At 40.3% G+C, this 22845-nt stretch overlaps 1 protein-coding gene across 2 annotated transcripts in view; it reads left to right on the forward strand.

The window, feature by feature from the left end:
* Positions 1-22845, forward strand: part of LOC144642881 (uncharacterized) — a 69777-nt gene that overhangs the window by 18261 nt on the left and 28671 nt on the right. For both annotated transcript variants that reach the window (XM_078501981.1, XM_078501980.1), the window contains exons 12-23: positions 612-689; positions 3569-3700; positions 4426-4535; positions 5489-5566; positions 6249-6384; positions 7785-7892; positions 7987-8067; positions 8644-8757; positions 10675-10899; positions 12026-12105; positions 13152-13311; positions 13855-13927. In XM_078501981.1, the coding sequence (XP_078358107.1) occupies positions 612-689; positions 3569-3700; positions 4426-4535; positions 5489-5566; positions 6249-6384; positions 7785-7892; positions 7987-8067; positions 8644-8757; positions 10675-10899; positions 12026-12105; positions 13152-13311; positions 13855-13927 (1375 nt within the window). The remainder of the gene's footprint in view (positions 1-611; positions 690-3568; positions 3701-4425; positions 4536-5488; positions 5567-6248; positions 6385-7784; positions 7893-7986; positions 8068-8643; positions 8758-10674; positions 10900-12025; positions 12106-13151; positions 13312-13854; positions 13928-22845) is intronic.

The raw sequence follows: 22845 nt of genomic DNA on the forward strand, positions 1-22845 counted from the left end.
CTTGTAAACAAGCAAAAAAAGTCGAAAAAATTGGCCCCTGTTGTTCAATTTAGCCACTAGATTCATCACTATCCAGTGGATTCGTATTTTTAAATAGAGCAGTTCTCAAGTGAGTGTCGTAAAACCAAAACCAAAGTAATTACCCTGGCCAATCACAAAGGACACAGACAATCCTGTGAACCAATCAAAACTCGAAGCAAATACACTTAGCTGACATGAAGCGCGGGAAAACGTGCGCGAGCGAGTCACGATTGGTTTTAGTTTTAAGTTTCGATTGGCTGAGAAAGTGGCGGGAGATTTTTAAGCCAATCCCTAAGCGTAGTAATACAAACGCAATTTACTTTCGACACTCAAGTGAAACCGCTCTAAAATAAACAACGCTACATGTATCTACTGGAAAGTGATTTTTCTGAAAAGGCGAATAAATTTTCTACAATAACATGCAGAATTCTCTTACGCTCGTTGGTCAAGATTTATGGTTGATGAGAGTATAAACCAGACAAATGACGCAACATGTGACGCAATGCAAGTTCGTTTTCAACGCAAGCTACAAACTATTTATTTTTTTAGACTTCTCCGTACTGCTCTAAATATTTCGTTTTATTTGACAGTTAAACAGTCCAACGTACAGAGTGTCGAGTGATACCAGCACTGCTTGCCTTCAGAGAGACAACGTAGATGAACCGAAGGTAAGATGGGACATTAGAGACCTTTAGATCCACGTTTACGGCGAACCTCTAACCGCAGTTTGACGTTAGAAGTTTGCGGTTTGCTGTTAGCACATTTCTTGATTTAGATTCGAGGTCAGTTTGCATCCTCTCCCTTTAAGCTGTATTTCCTTTTTATCAGTGGAAAACGCTTCACTGAGTCGTTCAGCTATATCTTCCAACGAAATGGTGGAGCAATGTTGTTCTCAAAGTTTAAAATCATGACTTATAAGAAAACATTCTCGCTCATATATCAAAAATAATCAACGTTAGACAACAATACGAATGAAAAATCTTTTTGTAGAACGCAAACGCCTGACAGACGACCGAGAGAAGCTAAATGCTACAAAGGCATGCTTTCACTCGGAGCGGCCGCCATATTGAGTTTACAAACATGTGCAGTGTTGGTTTGCAATCGTCAACAAAATCTTCATATTTGTCCTTTTCCACGAAATTACAACTAAACTGTTAGAAAAAGACTTGCCCCACATAATTTTAATATCTGCACGTGACACAAACATATATTTCAGGCTAAAAAATCTTCATGTAAATTACTTACGTGAAAACCTACCTCTTGTCGTCGAAAACATGCGTTGAAAACCTCAAACGTGACCTCGGGGCCTGGTCACGTGACTTCTAGACGAAGCCAGAATTGGAACCAGAATTGGAACCAGTTGATTCTCGGTCAGGACGCACAGACCTCTTACACGTACGTGCTGACCTCAAGCCAAATATTTTCCCGTCCGTCCCTCCCACTCAGTCAATAAGTACACATTATCAGGCTTGATGGGATAGAAACTAAGTGCGATGATTGCAATTGTGAATAACAATCCTACTGTCCTCTTTCAGCAATTTCAATATGTGATTTTTACGAGTTTCAAATTATGCTTTGGGGCGTGCATTCTGTGATTAAATAGACAGCGATCACTGAACTTTCTTCTTATATTTTGACTCTAAAACACCCTCGGAGACCCAGGGGCAGTTAGTGGGGCGGGGGAAACTCTATACGGGTGAAAAAAAAAAAAAAATCGGCGAAGAACAATCAAGAACGCCGATTCTGTTTTTCGCCCGTATAGACTTTCCCCCGCCCCCACTAACTGCCCCTGGGTCTCCGCGGATGGCTCTAAAATGTGCCTACAATTATTGTAGGCTTCTAACTGTTACCTTTTGTCACAAGTGAACTAAAATAATTGAACTACTCATCATAACTTTGATAGTTTCAAGTAGGATAATCCGAATAATTGCATTTTCAAGAAGAATTTGAAATAACAGATGGAAATAAACAGATGATAAAATAACAGTGAAAAAATAAAATAGCAGATTTTAATGTTACACCTTATACGCCGGACGTATAAACGTCCGGATGTATAAACAGGGTTCGTACGCGTCTTGAAAACCCTTGAATTAGAGGAGCTCGATTTCAAGGCCTTGAAAGTACTTGAAAGTACTTGAAATTGGTTTTCGGTCCTTGAAAGTCCTTGATTTTTTATTGAACGTTAAAAGAGAATGAGAAGCTCTTTGGCAAGCACATCAACGGCAAATCGTTGATTTGGGTTAAAATTTCCTTGAAATTTCTAAGAAGGGTCCTGGAAAGTCTTTAAAAAGTCCTTGAATTTTTGGCCTGAACGAACGTACGAACGAACCCTGCAAAGACCGAATCATAGCGTTTTCTGAAACATGCAGTCTGCTTCTTCATTGCTCTGAATATCGGAATACCATGAAAATGCATTTATTTGTTCTATCCTTTATTTTATTTACATCATCCTCTTATACAAGCAAAAGTTTACTGGGCTTCGATTTGTTGACTAGTCACTCAAAGATAACTCAGGAACAAAGGAATTGATGAATCAAAAGATCAAAGAGCTCTTCGAGCCACGACTGAATTTTTTGCCAAGTTTAAAAGTTTAGTTTTCATTCCTTGAAAATGTATGAGCAGCAAGGTGATTCAAACATTCCCTTGATGCACATGACAACATAAACGGCGGAATGTCGATTACATTAATATAAGATATTTTCGTATCATGTGACTCGGGTAGGCATGTGACTGCTGATCGAAAGGTCGCGAGTTCGAGTCCCAGAGGAGAGAGTTATTTGCTTTTTTCCTTTTTTTTTCTTTTTTTAACCCATAGCACTAAAATGGTTTGTGTATTATATCGCTCCGTAGGTATGCATTGCAGAATAATTTACATGTAGGCTGTTAAGTAATAATGCTGTAAAAAAAAAAAATATAATAGACTGATTCAGGTATAAATGTAATATTGTGCTGTTTCATCTGAAAAGCTTTTCCTTTTCTTGGGAACAAGCAGCCACGCACTCGATTTTAGCCAATGCTCTGGTTTCTAGATAGATCCATCGCTTATGAAGCTTATGTGAAACCCGATTTAGTCTTCGAATGCTCCTACATTCGACTACATGTACTACGCTAGCTCGAAAGATAGACACGAAAGTCATCGATCGATTAATGCAGATTACTGGCTCTCAATGTTCACTTTTTTGGCGGTCGATTACTTAATTCTTCACGTAATTGTCAGCCATATTTTGTTTCTTTGCTTCTGGTTTTTCTTGTAAACCCCTTTAAATTTAAAAGACCGCCTTTATACGGCCGCCTTGCTACACTATTTCTACAAGTATATCTGCTGGTCAGCGGAGTTGCAATGAGAAGTTTACAGATGATGGAACGACCAACCATGCGAGTGCCATTGGACTAGCTACAATACTCCTGAATAAATTCAGTCGTAAAAATGAAACAGCACTCATAATTTTCACAACACCTTGAGTTGTAACCAGTTTAAATATACATTTAAACAAGCTCTGAGGCATTGGAGGCTGATTGTAATAGCGCTACTTTTTTCTTTTTTCAGAAGCGTAAAGTGTTTGGTTATTTTGCTCTTGGTGTTCTTCTTGGTTTGTTGATCGGTGCTGTGATTGCCGCCATCTTGGTACTGGTGGTCATCAAGTGTTGCGACAAGGGCAAGATGGCTCCGTACTACACGGTAAGTCCTGGGACTAGTGGCTACAAAGACAACGACCACCAATCACATTGCAGAACGGCGACAAAACATTCGTAATAAAATAGAAATATTGTGGTACTCGGTTCTTAACTTAGAATGCTTTGGTTTCGCTTGGCAGTGTGACTAAACTTTTTTGTGATTGGTCACTACACAATCAACTTTCCTGAAATGTCTCAGGTGTTCACGATTTTCTAAGTTTGACAGTGAATTATTTTTCTGATGTAAAAAAGATCACTTTCTGATAGAAGGAAACCGTTTAGGAGGCACAAAACAATTTTCAGCACATCAGTTACCACAAAAAAATGATATCAATCAAATGCCCATGGTTATTTTATTGACGTCACCAGTGACTATGACAACGGTATAAGCCGTTTAAAACACCATTGATTTAAGCTTTAAATGCTGATAACTCAAAACAATAACGTGACTCCCATTTTTACTATTGAATAATGATCAGCATGGTAAGGTACAACTTTTTGCAAAGTTAAAAAAATTTCCCCGGAGCGGTTTCATAGCCACCTTAAAATATAAGTGATTGGGCATTTTTTGATACCATGTAACACTTACTGAACTTGGCAAGTTTAACTGGCTCTCAACTTGGTTTAAACTTGAAAAAGGGCGATTTTTACTTCTGATGAGACGCGGTGCCTTTTTCGAAAAAGTGCATCGCCTGTCGTTTATTTTCTTTGTCCTTGCTTTCTTCTTAGCGCTTTACTAATACCACCACCATGACAGTTCTGACTGGAGGGTCTCAGTACATTTATCACGGCGAAGAACTGCCAGACAGTAAACCAGTAGAAACACACAAAGAGACAAGGTGAGCTGCCCGGTGTCTAGAAAACAAAAACCAAAGTAAGCAGTGCGGGGAGGGATGCGGGAACCTGGTAGTATGGGGTGGGGGGGGGGGGGGGTGGGGTTGGTTGCGCCATGGCAGACAGGAGCAGAGAGAGGGCTGGAAGCAGGATTCCTACAGTAGCCGTAATTTGGAGAAATAGGGAAAAAATTGCAACATTATGAAACATTTTTCAATAAAACTGGCACAAAAAGGCGGGAACCGTTAGTGAAAGGAACGGTTTGTTTTTTCTCCTTAAACCAATTGTGGTTATTTTATTGACGTCACCAGTGACTATGACAACGGTATAAGCCGTTTAAAACACCATTAATTTTAGCTTTAAATGCTTATAACTCAAAACAATAACGTGACTCCCATTTTTACTATTGAATAATGGCAGTAGCAGTAGCCGTAATTTGGAGAAATAGGGAAAAAAATTGCAACATTATGAAACATTTTGCAAAAAAACTGGCACAAAAAGGCGGGAACCGTTAGTGAAAGGAACGGTTTGTTTCCTTCAGCTAGCGGGAAGAGTGCCTGTAACAAGAGCGTTTTTACACCCGCTTTCAGTGTTGCGTGCATAGCGGCTTTCTATTGACATCCATCTCTTGACGTGCTTGACAAACAAGATGGAGTGAAATCCACCAATCACAGCGCACTATCATGACCTTCTAAACTTGTGGGCTCATTTGCATGAAACCAACACCTGTATGCATCGGTTTTGATTGGCTCATTTCAAACAGCATCGAAAGGCACAGCGTCGAAAGGCGCTGTCGAAAGATGGGTGTAAAACAAGTTATCGTACAAAAGCGAAGAAAAAACTCTCGTTTTTTCAATGGGTGGGTTTTTCTTATTTTTTTTTTTTTGCTCCGCTATCTGCTCAATTGTGCAGTTGTCAAGATGAGTACTAATATATATGTATTTTTCTATTTTCACAGTATTGTTCAAACAGACGAAAGTATTGTTCCAATCTTGACACTGGACAATGCCTCTCAAACAGAGAAAGAGCTGAACAGGTAAAGGACTGCAGTATCACGCTTATATGCATTTACTGGTTTTAGCGCTATGCAGTGACCAAGCCGAAAATGAAATGAGATGCTTGGGTTTAATTTGAATCATTTAGACCTACACATGTAGGCCAACTGTCATCATTCTTCTACGGTTATTCCTTTACATTAATGACAATTTTTAATGGCGGTATTTATCACGAATGATGGACATTTTAGTGTAAAGTGGCTGTCAATGTTGCCGTACTTTTGTACAAGGATGCTTTACTCTAGAGATTTATTATTATTTCTTTTCCAAGATGTTGACTTTCCACCGTTTCTAAATCGTTCGCGCAGTCAAGAGGAAAACGAAACCTGGTAAACCGGTCTTGTGCAGTGCAAATATCGTGAAATATTTGTACTCGTTTCACTTGTACTTCATGAAGTGGGTTGAATAATAATTTTAAGTATGGTAAGGGCCCTTTTTAAAGATATTTCAAGTCATCGTTTGCAATTACATCATATCGAAGGAAACCTATGAATAAGTTTACCAAGGTAAATATAAGAGATTATTCTGTCAAGAAGCAGAATCTGGGGAACTGTTTTCTAAAGTTCATTGGTGTCTTCCGAAGAGTTAAAGCAGCGCTTAGGGGATAGATTAAGATACCTTTCTAGCTGTAGCAACATTGTTTATTCGGTGTTTTCTTCTCAGCCTTGATGTACAATCCACTGCAGCCCTAGATGTGGACCTAGAAACTCAGAGACAGAACATGTTCATCAAAGCGCTGAAGTTGCTGGCCAGAAAACTGCGAGTGAAGAGAGAAATCTCCTCTGAACATGAAAGCAGAGTAAGTCTGCAGACCAGAAGGTCGGAAAACTGCTTTTTTAATTAGTAAATTTTATACCAGAAATAAGAAAGATAAGAGGAGACATTTTAGGTTAAAAAACAGCAAAAGCACGCAGCGATACAATGCGTGCGTTTAGCTGAGAGAAAACGACACGCGCGGGCACGCACGCACGAGCCAATAGAAAACGAGGTGCGCACACGTGGAGCCAAGATAGTAGTACAAGGGCTTAAGTGCAACGCCTCTGGGACGAAACTGAACAGTGCAATTTTTCTGCCGCATGAGGAGCTCTTCAGAGGGACAAGCATTTTTATGAATTGTTCCGACTTTGCACGTCGATTAATTTCTAAAAGAGGAACCAACTACTTAATCTTTCTATTACGAAGATTAAAACTGAGTTACAAGTAGGAATAATTACATCTCTTAAGGACGGTGCCTCCTATTGCTACTGCGCACTTGTTCTGCGCATCACGCAATGCATCGATCACACTGGGCGCGCGCGCTTTTAATTAATTTGCTCGCTCAAAATGACGAATTCAACTACGCGAACAAGCGCGCGACTAAAAATCAAGAAAGTTTTCTCTGCGACGAAATCCAGTTTATGGACATATCCTAAGCCAGGAACAGCGAAAAAGCAACATATCAGTAACCATTGACCGCTAACCACTGAAAATGGCTCACATTAACAGTTAAAAACAAATCGCTAAGCGCTAAAACGTTACCCGCAAACTGCTAACCGTGACAAATGGCGTAGTGCACGCGCGAGATGCAAATATTCAACTCGCTAGGGAGGGGATAGGAAAAATGTAACAGACCCCAAAAGCGATTTCATAGAACCTGAAAACAACTGGTATAACTTTTAAAAACGCGTGGTGACCCCTAATTTTTATTTTATAAAATGTAAGTGGTAAGTCTATAGAGCACATGTTTAATTTTTCATTAAATGAAAAAAAAATTTAGGCCGATTTTCTGGCCGTGCAAGTGAGAGCTGCTAGAGTCAAAAATGGCTAAAACCCAATTATTTTGTTAATAAAAACGTGGATCACGCAGTTCCGAAGACATTATTTGTTAGTTATTGTAAAGATTGTTATATTTAATGTTGATTTTGTTCATGAAAAACCAATTTCAAATTGAATTTGCAAGGGAATTGTATTTAGTTTTACTTTATTTCAAAATGCCACGTCAGCACTTTTTTCCAGATTTCAAACCTAATTATCTCGAAAATTTGCGTGGCTAACCCCAATTTTCTTTTTGAATTTCAGTAGCCCTTGGTAACATCTACATTTCTTGCATAGTCTTCGGCCGGGCAAAAATACTTTGTTATTAGTAGGCACCGTCCTTAAATAACGTCTTGTACGAATATAGATTAAGAGCTTATCTAGTATTTCTGATTTTCTTTGCAGTTTGGCTTAGAAATCAAGCAAGCAATCGGCGCGGTGGCATTCAAGATGGCGGCGGAATATAAACGCAAATCTGCTGAGCTCAGAAATAGATTGCGAAAAGATGGAAAGGTAAACAACGACTGTTGCATTTTTTTTCATGAGTGCTTTGATCAGTCTTCCTCGTGCCAATTCCTAACAGCAGGTTGTTGTTGTTGTTTCATAGGGTCGTTTAGATGACTTGCATCGAGAGCAAAGGAAAGAACGAGAAGAAACAGAGAACAAAATCAAAGGGCTTGTGAATGAGGTGAAGATTTATACTCTCGGTAGTTACTATTGTTTAAGTCTGTGGAGATGTTTTCTAATGGGACAAAACGAGGGAGGCGAACTGAGGAATATCATTCCGTGGTTTTATTCACGCGCCGATCGCTCTTTAGCCTCCTACGCAGTCGTTCTTAGGGGCGATCGTGTTAACGACTGCATGGGAGGCTAATCGCTCTTTTGATCTGTCTGAATGAATAAACGAACGGAAGAATAAACGAACGAACGAGCGAACTCGTAAACGAGCGCACGAACGAAAGACGAACGCACAAAAGATAGAACGAACAAACAAATTTTTGAACGAACGAATGAGCGAACGAACGAAAGAACGATAAGGAAGCGAACAAAAGAACGAACGAACGAAACAACGAAAGAACGACCGACTGACCAAACGAAAAAAACGAAAGACCGAATAAACGAAAAAGCGAACAAACGAACGAAAGAGCGACTGACCGCCCTCCCGACTAACCGACCGACTGACCGAAAGAACGGACAAAGGAACGAACAATCGATTAGATCAATGAATGAACAAACGAACGAACGCGGGTTATTTTCTTTTCAGCGAGAGAAGAAAAACATCCTTGAGCTTCTGAAGAGGAGACAGGATGCCCAAGAACAGGAGCTGAAACAGAATCTGAAGCTGGAGCAAGACGTGGAGATGGAAAAACTAAGAAAGGTAACAAGCTTTTAATTTACTTTTGCAAGGAGGTCAAAAATTGGAACAAGCAAACAGTTCTACATAAAAGCGCTGCGGTGTAGCTTTTATTTGAACTGTCACACACTAGGATTTCATCCTCGGACTTCATAATAAACACATGGCACCTAAAGTAGTGCTCAATAGCTTTTATTTACACGATCACACACTAGGGTTTCATTCACAGACAAGAAAATTAGAAACTACTTTGTACAGCGTAAAAAGCAGTACTAGATTAAAGAAGTGCTCAATGGCTTTCATTTGAATGGTCACACACTAGGGTTTTATCCACAGTCTTAGAAGTTGTAACAACCTTCTACAGCATAATAAACAATACCACATGACTAAATGACTTTCATTTGAAAGGTCACACACTAAGATTTCTTCCACAGACGTAGAAGAAAGAACCACCTTGTACAGCGCAATAAACAATACCAGATGAAAGGAATGCTACATAGTTTTTGAGTCTAATGCTTGCGTGCGCTTTGCGCATGCGCATTAGACTCTTTGTTATATGAAAAAAGCTGTTAGCAATCCCAAGGGAATGGTTCGGGATCGATAATCGTTCGCTGTAATGTAGAAAACAATGATCAGCTGCAAGAACGGACTCCGTACGGACACGCACGATTAGTTTCAATTAAAAACAGCCAATCAGCGACACGTGTTCCCACGCATAATTAAAAGTTCTTTCTCAAGTCACGATTATTCAACACTTGAACAGGACGTAATAATTTTCCAGTTAAGACATTTGTAAGCTTTTTGTGAAAATAAATCTTCGTTTTCAGTTCGGTTAAGCACTTGTGTTTTCGTCTTGCTTAAAAAGCAAGACGTCTTTGAGAAAAAATATTTCGACGGCGACTCGCGTTTATTTACACAATGCGACCAAATATTTATTTTGTTTTAAAAAATAGAAAACTTTACCTCGTATTTTGTATTTAAGTCATTCGAATTTTGACCAATTTTTTTCTTTACAGTGCAAACAAAAACCTTCAAAAAATAAAAGATGTACATGGATAAATGTAAATCAAGTTACGCGACTAAATCAAAATGCGTTTGTTTGGCCGCTTTGCAGTATTACACTGTCCCGGCCTTTGCCATACACTGAAATCGAATTTCATGCTTTTACGACTCTCAGAGATCTTAAGTTCTTCTTAAAGCTAGAAAAATCATAAAATGGTTACATTGATATGGAAGTGATGATTCGCGAAATTTGTACATCATGATAAACAGTCTTCGCTCCTGTGTATGGTAGCTCGATAATAATTGCCTAGTTTCCAGCGTTCAAAAGGTCATCATTATATTGACGTGAGCATTTACACCCGTTTTTAGGAAAATCTGTCACTAAGTGCTTACAGTACAATGGAGTAACAGTCACTATTTCAAGTGCTTTTATTGCAAAATCTGTTTCAAGAGTCATCATCAAAATGGTGAAAAATCTGAAAGAAAACGATGTGAAGTTCTTCAACCCTTGTTGTAATGAACATGCTTTTTGTAAATCGTCACGCAATCTTGTCCAAATGTTTAATCGTTTCTGCTTTTACGGACAATACGGAAGAAGTAACATTAACTCCTGTTCATACTTTAAATTTTGTGAAGCATATAACATTTATGACTGTTTCGTTTTCATCCATTATAATCCACGATGCCCCTAGCTTGCTATAAGCATTTTAAATTAAACTCCCGAACACAAACCTCTAACCAATTTTAACCGGCTTACGAAAACCGCGCAATCTGTATCACTATGCCATACGGCATTAGACTCATGTCACCCTTGGTGACCTATTTTTATTTGAATGGTAACACCTACTAAAAAGTTAGAACAACTTTGTTTAAGGTTTCACTGTAAGAGGGAAAAACGGTTGGATAAGGTAAGACATTGTTTTTTTTGTGCCGTTATAGGAAGTATCGATCAGCAAGCGCTTCGCGTTGAAGGAATCTCAAAACAAACTGATACAGAACTTGATCAAGGACGCGAAATTAAACGAAGAACAAGCGAACGCCATCATGAAGAACCATCTGTCCAACATGGCTGCCATTGACAAGGCGACTGATGAGGAACGAGCCAGGCGAGTCATGGCACTAGAGATGAGACTGGCCGAGAGACGGGCACTGGCAAGACAAAAAGTGAGTAATCAAACTTATCTGAATAATTTCTGGCATTAAATCAGTTCAAGGGTGTTGGATCGTTTTGAACAGCAAATTTGTTGTTCAGTATTCAACATGCTTCTCTCATATTTACCACAGTTACAATAAAGCACAGATGCTATCATTTTACTAATATTTTCTAGCTACCGTTAACAACTTACTTTTTTCTGCGTTTCCTCACATGTACAACACTCAAGTTTGTCTGACAAACTGTCGTGTTTTACAAGTAACCCATTTGACGTAGCTTAACGTAAAAATATCCCCCAAAATATCAAAAATAAATAAACCTAACATCGCTGTTGCAGCATTTAACCTAAAGCCGCCCTTTGCTGTCTACATTAATTGAAGAAAGATAAAAAGACGACGCAAAAGTTTTAAACACAGGCGAAACTAGACAAACTTGAATGTTTTACGCGTCAAACAACGCGGGAAAAAGTTGGCCGTTCAAGGTAGCTCGAAAAAAGTAGTATCTTTATGTCCCCCACGACATATGAAAGTCCCCGCGGGGACTCCTTTATTATGAAAGGGACGGGGAAGCTCATCGTCTTGCTTAGGGGTGTAAATTACGGATTTTAATCTCACCTAGGGTGTTCAAGACAGAACTTCAATATTTTTTGCCGCTGGGGTCTCGTTTAGGGTTGCACTTGAAGGTCTAAATAGAAAATGCCGTCTAGTCATACTGGCGGTCTAAACCGATCTGCGATGAAAAATAGTATCATTTGGGTGTCAAAAAATTCTTGACCCACGACCAGGTTGGTTTCCTTTAGGGGTTTAATCAGTAACGACGAGCACCTTGCTCCCCCGGGATGTTTGCCAGACTAAATTTGATTTTGGAGAAATTTATCTTGATCGGGGAGATCTACATGCAAGAACACTTCCGTTAATGAAAAACGAAAATTCAAAACAATTCCGAACCTTACTAGTTCAGAGCAAAGGTGCTGTTTATTTTGACCAAACTGGAGCAAAGCCAAAGCCAGTCGTGAGTGACTTTGAAATTGTCCAGATCCGTTGGTTATCTACCTAAGCCGACGAATAGTGCTTTGTTTTAATCCTTATTTTTTTTTAATTATTTTAATTCTCTTTTACTTGCAATGCCTTCCAACAGCAAGAAGAAGAAGAACGCAAAAAGAAAGATTTAGGAAAGTTAGAAGAAAACCATGCTGAAGCACTGGAGAATCTTGTCAGGTAATGCTGAACGTTATATTTGTTTCGTTGATGGCTTGTCCATTTTATGTAAAATACATTTAAGCGAATGCCAGTGTGAAAACTCAAACTTTGGTTTCATACAAAATGTGTCACTGTAAAGATCGCTATTGGAATATTTTATGGCCATGCCCCTGACTTATTTGTTTTTGTTCGAAAGACGTACTCTTGGTATCGAAAACACATCAAAAGTGTTTCGTCAACACTTGTTTTCGACTCGTTTTTGCTTTCCACACTAAAACGCGGTAGACGATACAAAAAAAGGCAATATGCGGATCGAGCATGCGCGGAGAACTTGCTTGACTTCAGCGTTTTCAACCTCGTACGAGGACTCTTCGTACCCCTTGACCAGCGGTCGGGAAACAAGCGACCCTGGGAAGTTCTGATTTGAAGTCCGAAAATTATCGGACTTCATGCCTAGCTTTTAAAATTGCGAGTCGAAGAACTTCTCGGTGATTTACTTCCGGCCATTCTTATTGCTTTTAAAATCAATCATTCCGCAAAGGAATTTTCGAGAGTCGCTCGTTTCGTCAAGTTTGAGCAGTTAAGAACGAAGACTCGAGGTACGAGATTGTAGCGTTTTTGAAAAGCATTGTTTTCGCCGTCCGAACTAAAACAGGAAAACGGCGTTTTCGTAAGTATCCACTAGATCCCCTCTGGGCCGGAGAGCCTTTTCGAATCGCTCTGTTTTAGGGACCGCCGAAAACGCGGGATTAATGTTTTAGGGCGCTTTCCATTTGACAGAACTGGCTGGTAGTTTTGAAAGTAAAATGGGACTTTTTCCGCGCGATTTTTCTACAAATCCACCATAACAATGTATAATATTTATGTATTGACTGATTTGACAGGACAAATTCTTACTAACAACGGAATTCTGTTCTCGAATATACCGGTCTGGCGGCCAGTTCTGGCAAATGATAAGCGCCCTTAGTAAGTGATGAGGGGAATATAGCTGCCACAGGATTGGTTGTTACACTTCTTCAGCCCAATTTGTTTTTAATCCCGTCATGTAATTATCACATCATCAGATCATCCAATCTTAGCTCGGAAGATGCCGCCGCCTACCTTGAACGCTTCAGAAAAGAAGTAGAGGTTGTGGATAATAAACTTGCAAAAGACAGAAAACGACAGGAACAGAAATTACACCAGAAGCTGACGGCTCTTAAACAGAAGAGAATCGAGGAAAAGGTATCATATCTTGCTTTTTCCGCAGTAGTAAAGATGTCCCACATTTAACTTGTAAGACATCTGTGTAAGCTGCGAAAAACTACTATATACTTGATATACTTGATTTCTATTGTTTCAGGATTTTGTTAAATGGACTATGTCAATGATTTTAGCCAAATTTAGGCATGAGAAATCGCCATCAAATTCTGTGAAAAATTAAAATAACCTCTCAAAACAGTGAAGGAACGGTTCAGTGACACGGCGAATAGAAAAGAAGGAACGGATGGCCAAAAGTGAGGGAGATCGAAATGGATTGCGATATGGGTTTTTGGTATATTGTTGGGCTGAACATTTTTCAAAGTTAATCTCGTTTGCTTGTAACGCCGGTGGGTTAGCCATTTAGATCCATAGAAGTAATGTCTTTGCAAAGTTTTATAGCGAGTATTTGGAAAAACTTAATAAAATAAACTTAACTCAGCCGTGACACAGCCCCTAAATAAGTTATCTTTATATCTTCTATTATCTTGTTAAACTGGTTTTACTTGTCTTTGTTTTGTTTTTCAGGCGCGTGAGCATCAACGGCAGATTAAAGAGTTTGAAGATCAACAGGATGAGAAATTTGAACAAGTAGAAATCGGTAAGCTTTATCCATTTCAATTTCAATTTTTCCATCTCACTTTTTCTTTTTTCTTTTTTTTCGTTTTATATGTTTCTATGAGCACACCCTGCTAGATAAGGAGTCCGACTGAAAGTAAATCAAAGGTCTCTATGAGACTACGACTATTTTGCTATGGTCTATCTGTTGGCTGTCAATTGTGGTATGGAGTAGTGTTTTGCTAAAGGGTGAAAGACGCTTTTCATGTTGCTTAGGAGTGGAAGTCTTGAAAAATAACTTAGCTTACCTGAATACTTTACACTTCCACATCACATTCTAAGTCAACAACGCGCTGTTTACAAAACTCAACCGCAAATTAAGGAGCCAAAGAAAACCCAATCGAAAACACATTGAATATACTGTAGTACTCGTGTCGCGTATACGCTTATTCCGGCCTACTAAAGCAAACAAACAGTTCAGCGGTTCAATACATTCTTCATATATACCCACACCCCACGTCCACACCGAAAAGAAATCCCTAGAATTGAGAACGCGAATAAATGATTATTTACTCGTGTTTAGCGAGACTAACGCAATCGATTGTCGCGAATGTGAAAGACTTGTAAAAGTACAAATTTGCGTTCTTAATCGTTTTAGGTTAAATATTAGCGCTCCTTTAGTGTGTTAGACGCTTGTACCAGTCCAAACTTGCGTTCTTACGTTCTTGGTTACATATTAGCGTCGCTTTAGTCTGTGAAAGACTTATACATTGCCTTCAAGTGTTGGCTGACGCTTTGTTCACTCACACCGAAAAGAACTCCCTTGAATTGAGAACGCGAATGATTATTTACTCGTGTTTAGCGTGACTAACGCAATCGATTGTCGCGAAAACAAATCCTTTAGGTTAAATATTAGCGCGACTTATACGTTGCCTTCAAGTGTTGACTGACGCATTGTTCACCCACACCGAAAAGAAATCCCTTGAATTGAGAACGCGAATAAATGATTATTCACTCGTGTTAAGCGTGACTAACGCAATCGATTGTCGCACACACTTGCAATATGAGGGTTTTGGCGCAAATCCAAAAAAATGCGTTCGGGGCTTCGCCTGGCTCGCCTGCCGGCTTCGCCATTCTCGCCCCTCACTGTTTTTTTGGATTTGCGTCCAAAACCCTCATATTGCAAGTGTGTCGGGGTTAGATGACAGCCTTTCAACCCATGCACATGTATCTAGGCAAAAAGGCACCCTTTTAACACTTGTTGAGGACTGTCCTAAAACAAGTGGCCCCCGCCAAGCCCCAAAGAACAGGCGCGCCAGAATTATTTTTCAATTGAACAAATGCTCTTATTGAGTAAACGAAGATGGGAAGAGGGAGAACTGGAGAAATTAACTTGAATGTAAAGAAAAACTTGAAAAGATCTCATGGAAAAGCGTTTACAACATACAAAAAAAACTAAAGAAAATGAAAAACAAATAACAATCTTTTTAACAGACGAGCTGATTGAAAAATTAAAAAAATTAGACAGCAGTGTTGTCGCAAACGTTTTAACAAGCTAAACAAAACTTGCACGCTCCGGTGAGTTGCGTGACATTTTCAGAGAGAGTCTGGAAACCATATTTCTAGTTCTCAGGCCCTTGGACGAGCAGAAAGAAACATGGCGGCCTAATCAGAATTTAGTGTTTGGGCCGATAAAAAACGAAACAGAACAGATATTACAAAAAAAATACGCTCAGTTAACGCGCTGTAATTTTTTGTGCCCCCACAGAAGCTGCCGAAGTGAAGCGAAGAGAAGAAATCGAGAAATAACAGGATTTGATCACAGAAGTTTATCGATCGATCGAAAGAACTTTCCCGAAACATCGGACTCAATCGGGCCTGTTTATTTTTTTTCTGCTTCAAGCATTGCTTCCACGACTTGATATGTTATCTGTCTGACCTCATTTTGCCAAACGGGAGTAGAAAGTTCAGTTAAAATAAAGCAAATCGCTTGGAAAAGCACCAACATTTTAGCCTATTTACCAAACTTTACCAAGTGTATAATTAATGATGACATCATCCTGATGCCCAAAAGCGCATGCGTACTTGCTCAAAATAGGTGAAAGGGTACCACAAGTGAAAAACGTGACAAAGTGAACTATATATAAGTTAACGCGGCCGTAATTTTTTGTTAGTTCACAAATTCTGGTGAAGTCAAGGGAGGTAGTGGATGGCCAACCACTTGAATCCTGTTATAATGGCTTGTGCGGATGGTGAATTACGAGGTATAGGGGGACTCCTTTCAGTGGGAGATACCCCTGGGTGAACCCGCCTCGGCCCTACTGATAACGTGGGGGTGCTCAGAAATTCCTCGGGATTTCAAACCTCGGCAGAGGTAAAAATGTGGGACAGCCGCCTTGTCAGCGGCGGGGAAAAAGTCCTAGCCGGGGCTAGGCAAGAAACAGCCAACGAGCACCCCCCGACCAGAATTTTGCCCTTTCGTTTGACCTGTCACGCAACGTCACGCGTGACTGTCACGCTCTGTGTCACACAATGTCACGCTGTGTGTAACACAATGTCACGATTTGTGTCATGCGTTAATTTTATTTTTCTGAACACTCAGATTAAATCCAGTGTTTATTTTCTCAAATCTGATTTCGACTCTGCTGATATTCTTTTTTTTAACCTATCTAATTCTTCTTGTCGAATTTCCTGTCTCAGTTTCTCAATGTCAGGCTGTGGGGATGACTTTTTTTGGCTTAAATTTTTTGTAAGGTGCATGCGAACAGTCTCTTTGAGGGCCATGTAACGAGAATATTCATCCAAAATAATTTGAAACTCTTTGTCATCAACTTTATTGTCAATGAGAGCGGCAGAAACAAGTCTATTGACAGTTTCACGTTTGGCAACAGCAAGAGAAGAAATTTCATTATTTTTCATAATTTTTGGTTCAAGTTTTTTGCTCGCTCCAGTGAAAGCGGCTGACAAAACGCCTGTAATTGCAGCACATGCTGCGAGAGGAACGCTTACCGGCAAACCAACGACTGTTACCGCTGTTCCAAGGCTGGAAGCAGAGAGAACACTGGACAAACCACCCATTGAAATTGCGGAATAATGAAAAAAAGACTTCACCTTTTTATACTTTTTCAAAACAGCTCGGTATTTTGCAACCTCTTTGTCAAATTCTGAACAAATTTGATTGATTTTTGTTAACCTAAAGTTTTCTGGTTGATTTGGCAAAGCGGGATACAGTGTTTGTTTTACGCTGTTTTCTTCGCGATCACCATAAGCAGGGGCACTCGGGAGCACATTAGCAGATGACATGGTCTCGTATACATAAAAGTTATTTTTGTATTTAATTTAATTCAATTCCAACTCATATGTAAGATTTGTGCCGTTAAAATCGAATGGCTTTCCATTCTCATCTCTAATCGAAAGAGTCAGAGATGATACATTTTCTTCAGCAGAAACGTCGCGCAAGACGTTAAAATGTGTATTTTGGTAATAAACTTTTTCATACGGTTTTCCACGTATGTCAAAAAACGCTAAAAGGCTTGATGGCTTACCATTTAGCAAGCTTTGTTGCTTGTCGATAAGGTCACAGTTGATGAAGTAATTTTTAGGATTTGAAACATTATTTACCTCAATTGTTTCAAAAAATTCCTTTTCAATACTTGCGTAATTCTCAAACCCAGGCAAATTAAAGAACTTAATAAGACTTTCATTCAGTCCAAAAGCTTTTAAATTGGGCTCTTTTGCTTTTATTATCAATGAACGACCTGCAATGCCTTTTGTTACAGAAAACATGTTTTTCTCTGGAAATCCTTTTTCAAAAATACTCCCAATGTCATCGAGTGAGAAGTTTCCTTGCCGTATATAACGCGCCTTCTCTTCCTTGTTCACTTGTTTATAAAAAACTATTCCATCCTTTTCCAAACTATTCCAGCTGTTGTAAAGAGAACAACTTAAAAGCCGGATATAGCTTGGTTTTGGAATAGGCTGGTCAAAATAAACAGTGTTCGGATTTTCTTTTGTGGTAACAGTCAGCACAACCATTTTTATATTAAATAAAAATAAAAAATGTTTAATATAAAAGAGGACCATGGATGCAAAAACAAGAGATTTTATGAAGTGGATGAAAACCCCAGAAGCAACTACAATTTCTAAAGCGGCAAAAGACAATGCATGGAAACCTTTTCTTGCAAAATATCCAAACGCTGACCGAACAAAATTTGTTGCACAGGTTGAGTTCGCGTACAACCACACAGCAACGGCAGACATTTATTACAAGGCAGGGCAAGGCCATTTGATAAATGTTTTTGGCTCTGACAGCAAATATTGGAGCCCAGAGATGAAAAAAGCACTGGGGGTGAATCAAATTTCAGGCGGTTTTCCACAACAGCTGTCACCAAGCGGCGCAAAAGGCTCATCTTTGCCAATTCCAGCTGTTGGATTTCACGAAGCCGCACCGAGTTTGAAAAAAATATTTAACAGCCAAATAAACATCTACGTCACACCAGACCAATATTTCACAACGAAATTAAGAGAGATTTTTCAAAAAACAAAACTGAAGCATACATCAGGAAAAGAGTCAAAAAGGTGGCTTGCTAGCCAAAATATGGGCTACTGGCCTCAGCAACTTAACTTTGCTGTTTGGTGTGCGACAACAGGCAGTGGGGTAAGCCGAGAAATTTTCGATGAAGAACACTCATCTCTTAGCTTGCCACCGATTGTGCGAAATTTTTACCTTTTTCACGTTTATTTCACGATAAGGCGAATATTGTTTCAGATGGGGGGGATTCAGAGCGTAAGCGCCTTGCCTGGCGACCCAACGTTTAGCCAGTTTGACAACAAGTACGACGTGGCTTCTTACAAAAGAATATGTGCTGAGTTCGGTGTCGACCCGTCAAGCGATTTCCGTTTCACAACAGGCGCAAACCACGGACTTGGTAACGTTTATATCTGGATTACTAACATTGGACCAAACAAAACTGGAGCAAAATACCCCGATTACGATAAATTTTCGGATGAAGGTGGAACTGCAAGCAAAGGTAACTTGATTCAATACATCGAGCCAGACGACGCTGCATATGCACAGGCAGACTGGTTTTGTCCTAACGGCACTGAAGGGCTTACTCAGGCAGGTTTGTCGAGAGTAAACCAGTCGATAGAGGCTTTTGTCTACTGTATTCTCGGTTCGCAGGTGAACGTTCGAAGTAGCATACTTGGAACAGGCGGCCGTGCAAAGGAAGCGCAAAGTGAGTTCCTCGTGTTGGTTGAAGACGCTATAAGGCAACCTGATCTGGCAAAGTCGGTTCAAAGATACCAACTAGCCATCGACGAAGCTAAGGTTCGGCTTAACCTTGCAGTCTGCCCAGGTGCCTGGCTGATGCCCGCTCGTATGGTGATAAACACAGAAAGCGTTGTTGGCTACAACAACCAGCTTAAGCAGGCTGTAGGAGGAATGAAAGTAGGAGTGAATGATGAGGTTAATAAAGCTACAAAAAAAGTGGGCGCAACGAGTATGAGCGGTGGGCCATCAAAAGTTAATAGACCAACAAGTCATCCGAGCTCGAAGAGCTCGAGCGCGTCGCGCTCGTCAAACCCGATTCACAAAGCTGCAAAAAAAGAGCCGGCGCCACATACGCCTTCAGCGGGTACTGTGACAAAAACAGACGAAAAGCAGAAGCCAGGCACTGAAGATACAGCACACGAAAAAAACAAGACCTACCTTATTGCTGGTGCCGTTATTGTTGCGTTTGCAGTCAGCCGAGCTCTTTGAGGGTGCCCAAGGGGCACCGGCGCTTCGCATCCTCTAGCGCTTAGCGCTCGCTTCGTTTTGTAACTCGCTCGATAAGAAAGATAGCAACACCGACAATCAAAAGCCAAGCATTCTTGCCGAGAAAGCTGATCACCTGGCCGGCCGCTCGAAACACAAAACTGGCGATCGAGCCAAGGAGGCCCGGCAGAATACTTGCAATTTTTTTGCCAAGTGTCTGAAGACCGTCACCAACACCTTTTGCTAAACCTTTTAAACCGTTTGAGAGAGAACTCAGAATTACGCCAATAGTCGTGCCAACGGCAAGCAAAACTGCTGTGACGGTGAAGCCATATTTTTTGAAAATCGCTTTTACCTTTTCTCTTAATTTGTCTGTTAAAGACAATCTTTCGATCTCTTCTTCTCTTTCATTTTCTATTTCATTAATTTTTTGATTCAAGTTATCAACTCTTTCGCGAGCTTGTTGTCTTTCCGCTTGTGGCCTGTTTTCGTCGTTTGCAATATTTTCTTGTTCTTGTCTCTCTTGTTGTATTTCCTCTTCCATTTCGAGCCTTTCTGTTTCGTGTTGCTGGAATTCTTGTAAAGGTATTGTTACCCCAATCACAGGCTCGTACTCTACTTTTTTCAACCGATCTAATTCTTTCTGTAGATCAGTGCGCCTTTCAATTTGTAGTTTTGCTCTTTCTTTAGCTTTTTTTCTTTCCTCCGGGCTTTCATTGTTATCTTCTGCTGTTTTTTTGTTGTTATTGATGCCTTCTGAAAGACCTCTTATTTCATTTTCAAGAGTTAATCGACGACTTGGACCAAGGGCTTTTAAAACTTCTTTGGGAAGTCTTATATTTATCTGGTATTCTTCCTTGCCTTGAATTTTGGTTGTTAAATTATAATAAGGCTTACCTGGTTTAATTAACCCGACTTGCAGCCTTCCATTTTCATCTATTTTGTATTTAATCTTTGATTTGTCAGCTGATGGAAACTCTTTGTCAAGATAACTCGAAGCAGTGAAGGTTGTTGTCGCACTATCGTCGGGGATTTCAGGAAACATCGTTGTTGTTTCGTCCGGCCTATTCATCGTGGTAGTTCTCGTTGGTATTTGTTCGCTTGGTCCGGGCGTTGATGCCCCTCCAGGTTGGAATGGGCCTGTTGTATCGCTGTCATCGTTGTCATTACGGTCGTCACGGTCGCCTGTATGTTCCAAAAGAGGATCTCTGTCACCAAAGCCACCTTCTGCCGCCATGTTATATTAAATAAATACATTTTTTAATTTAAATATACAATGGCTGTCGTGAGCGAAAGGCACCGACCAACGTTCGAAGAGAAAACTCCAAACGCGCTCAAGGCAGACAGAGTGCGACATCGCGTTACATTTAACCCGAATAAAGCGTCTCCAGAAGAAATTCTGAGAGTTGCTGTGCCAAAGCTTGAAGAAGGCGTCGTTCTCGTGCCAGGCTCCCTGGCTCTTGTGTTCAACTTGACGGTGAGCGGCCATGCCAACAACTTTCTCGTAAACAACGTCACCCGGGCGCTTGTCTCAAGGATGGTGGTCAAGTTTGCAGGAGATACTCTGCAGGATACGAACGCTTACGACGTCTACAAACTTTTCGAGGACCTTTTTCTGCCGGTAGAAAAGCGCAGCAACATGTTTCTTGAAGGTATACAGTCCGAGGATTTATGCAAAATCCGTTCAAACGCTGGTGACAAAAAAACCTCAGGAGTTGACGCGGAAAAGAAGCTGGCAGAAGTTTATGGAAGCAAGTATCGTATCCCGCTTGATCACGAGATTTTGAGAGACCATGGCGTGTTCTATCCGCGCGCACTCGCAGACGAGCTTGTCTTCGAGATAAAACTGAACAGTCCAAATGTGGTTGTAAGAGGAACAGATTCATCAAAACTTGGGTATGAGCTAACTGACATCCAACTCGAATACGAGGCTATTTATCACAAAGAACTTGCAAGAGAAGTAGAAAGCACTTACATTAACGGCAAAAGTTTCTTTTACGAGCATGTGCATAATTACAAAACGATCACAGTAAAAAAAGCTACTGACACGATAATAAACGAAAGCATTAACGTCCCAAAGCGCTCCTTGAAGGGACTTCTACTTCTTTTTCCTGAACCCCACGCCGCAGGTGCAAGAGATACAGAATCTTTCTTTAACCCTGACATAACAAATGTAAAAATCAGCGTAAACGGCGTTCCAAATAAGGTGTACAGTCAGGGCGTTGAAGGAAGAGACATGTGGGAGGAAGTTCTCAGGTTCTTTGGCAAAAACGCAGACCAAAAAATGTTTAATAACGCCACAAAGTTTTATGCAGAAAAAAAGTTCGGGCTTTTCATTGACCTTCGCTCCATGAGCGACAACAACATGCACGGCAGCGGGCTCCGCTTGGTGAACACAAAGGATGGCGTTAATTTAGAGATACAGAGAACAGCCTCAGGATCAGGGAATGTCAAATGCTACATATTCGCTATCGCTGATGCACAATTTTCTATTGTAAATAAAGAATTAGAAAGTGTTGAGTATTGATATAGCTTTCGCAAAGCGAAGATGGATCCTGCCAATATACCCTTCAACGCCCTCATTGTGGGACCAACGAACTCAGGAAAAACAAGATACGTGGTCAATCAGCTTTGTGGCACTTTCCGAGGCAAGTTTGACTATATCGTGCTCATCTGCCCGACGTTCGCGCACAACAAGACTTATTATCGCTTTGCTGAGGAAGATCTTCGATTTTTTGTTTTAATTTGCGAGCAGCACGAGGTTGAATCTTTGTTAAGGCTTTCAAGATTTCTTTTTGAGGGAACGAACACGCTTATCATCCTCGACGACTGTGCTGCTTCGAAAGATGTAAAAGGAAGAACAGGGGAGTTGGTGAATCTTGCTTTCTCTGCTCGCCACGCAGGTTTGAGCGTATGGGTGTTAACTCAAAAATTGACAAGCATAACATCCTCATTCCGCGAAAATGTTGCGGCAATCGTTTTCTTTTACACCCCCTCTGCCAAGACCACGAAGGCAATCTTTGAGGATTACGCTGGCGAACTTGCCAATGAGGATTACAAAGAAATCATTTTAAAGCTAAAAAAAAATAAGTTTTCGCATCTTGTCATTTCTCATCGCCACCCTTACGGCACAAAATTTTTTTATTGAACATATTTTTTAGAGTAATAAATGGCTGACCCGTTCGCAACAACCTCACCCAATG

This window comes from Oculina patagonica, chromosome 2 (genome assembly GCF_052425735.1).
Source record: "Oculina patagonica isolate OP01 chromosome 2, crgOcupat, whole genome shotgun sequence".
In the NCBI taxonomy this organism is placed as follows: domain Eukaryota; kingdom Metazoa; phylum Cnidaria; class Anthozoa; order Scleractinia; family Oculinidae; genus Oculina; species Oculina patagonica.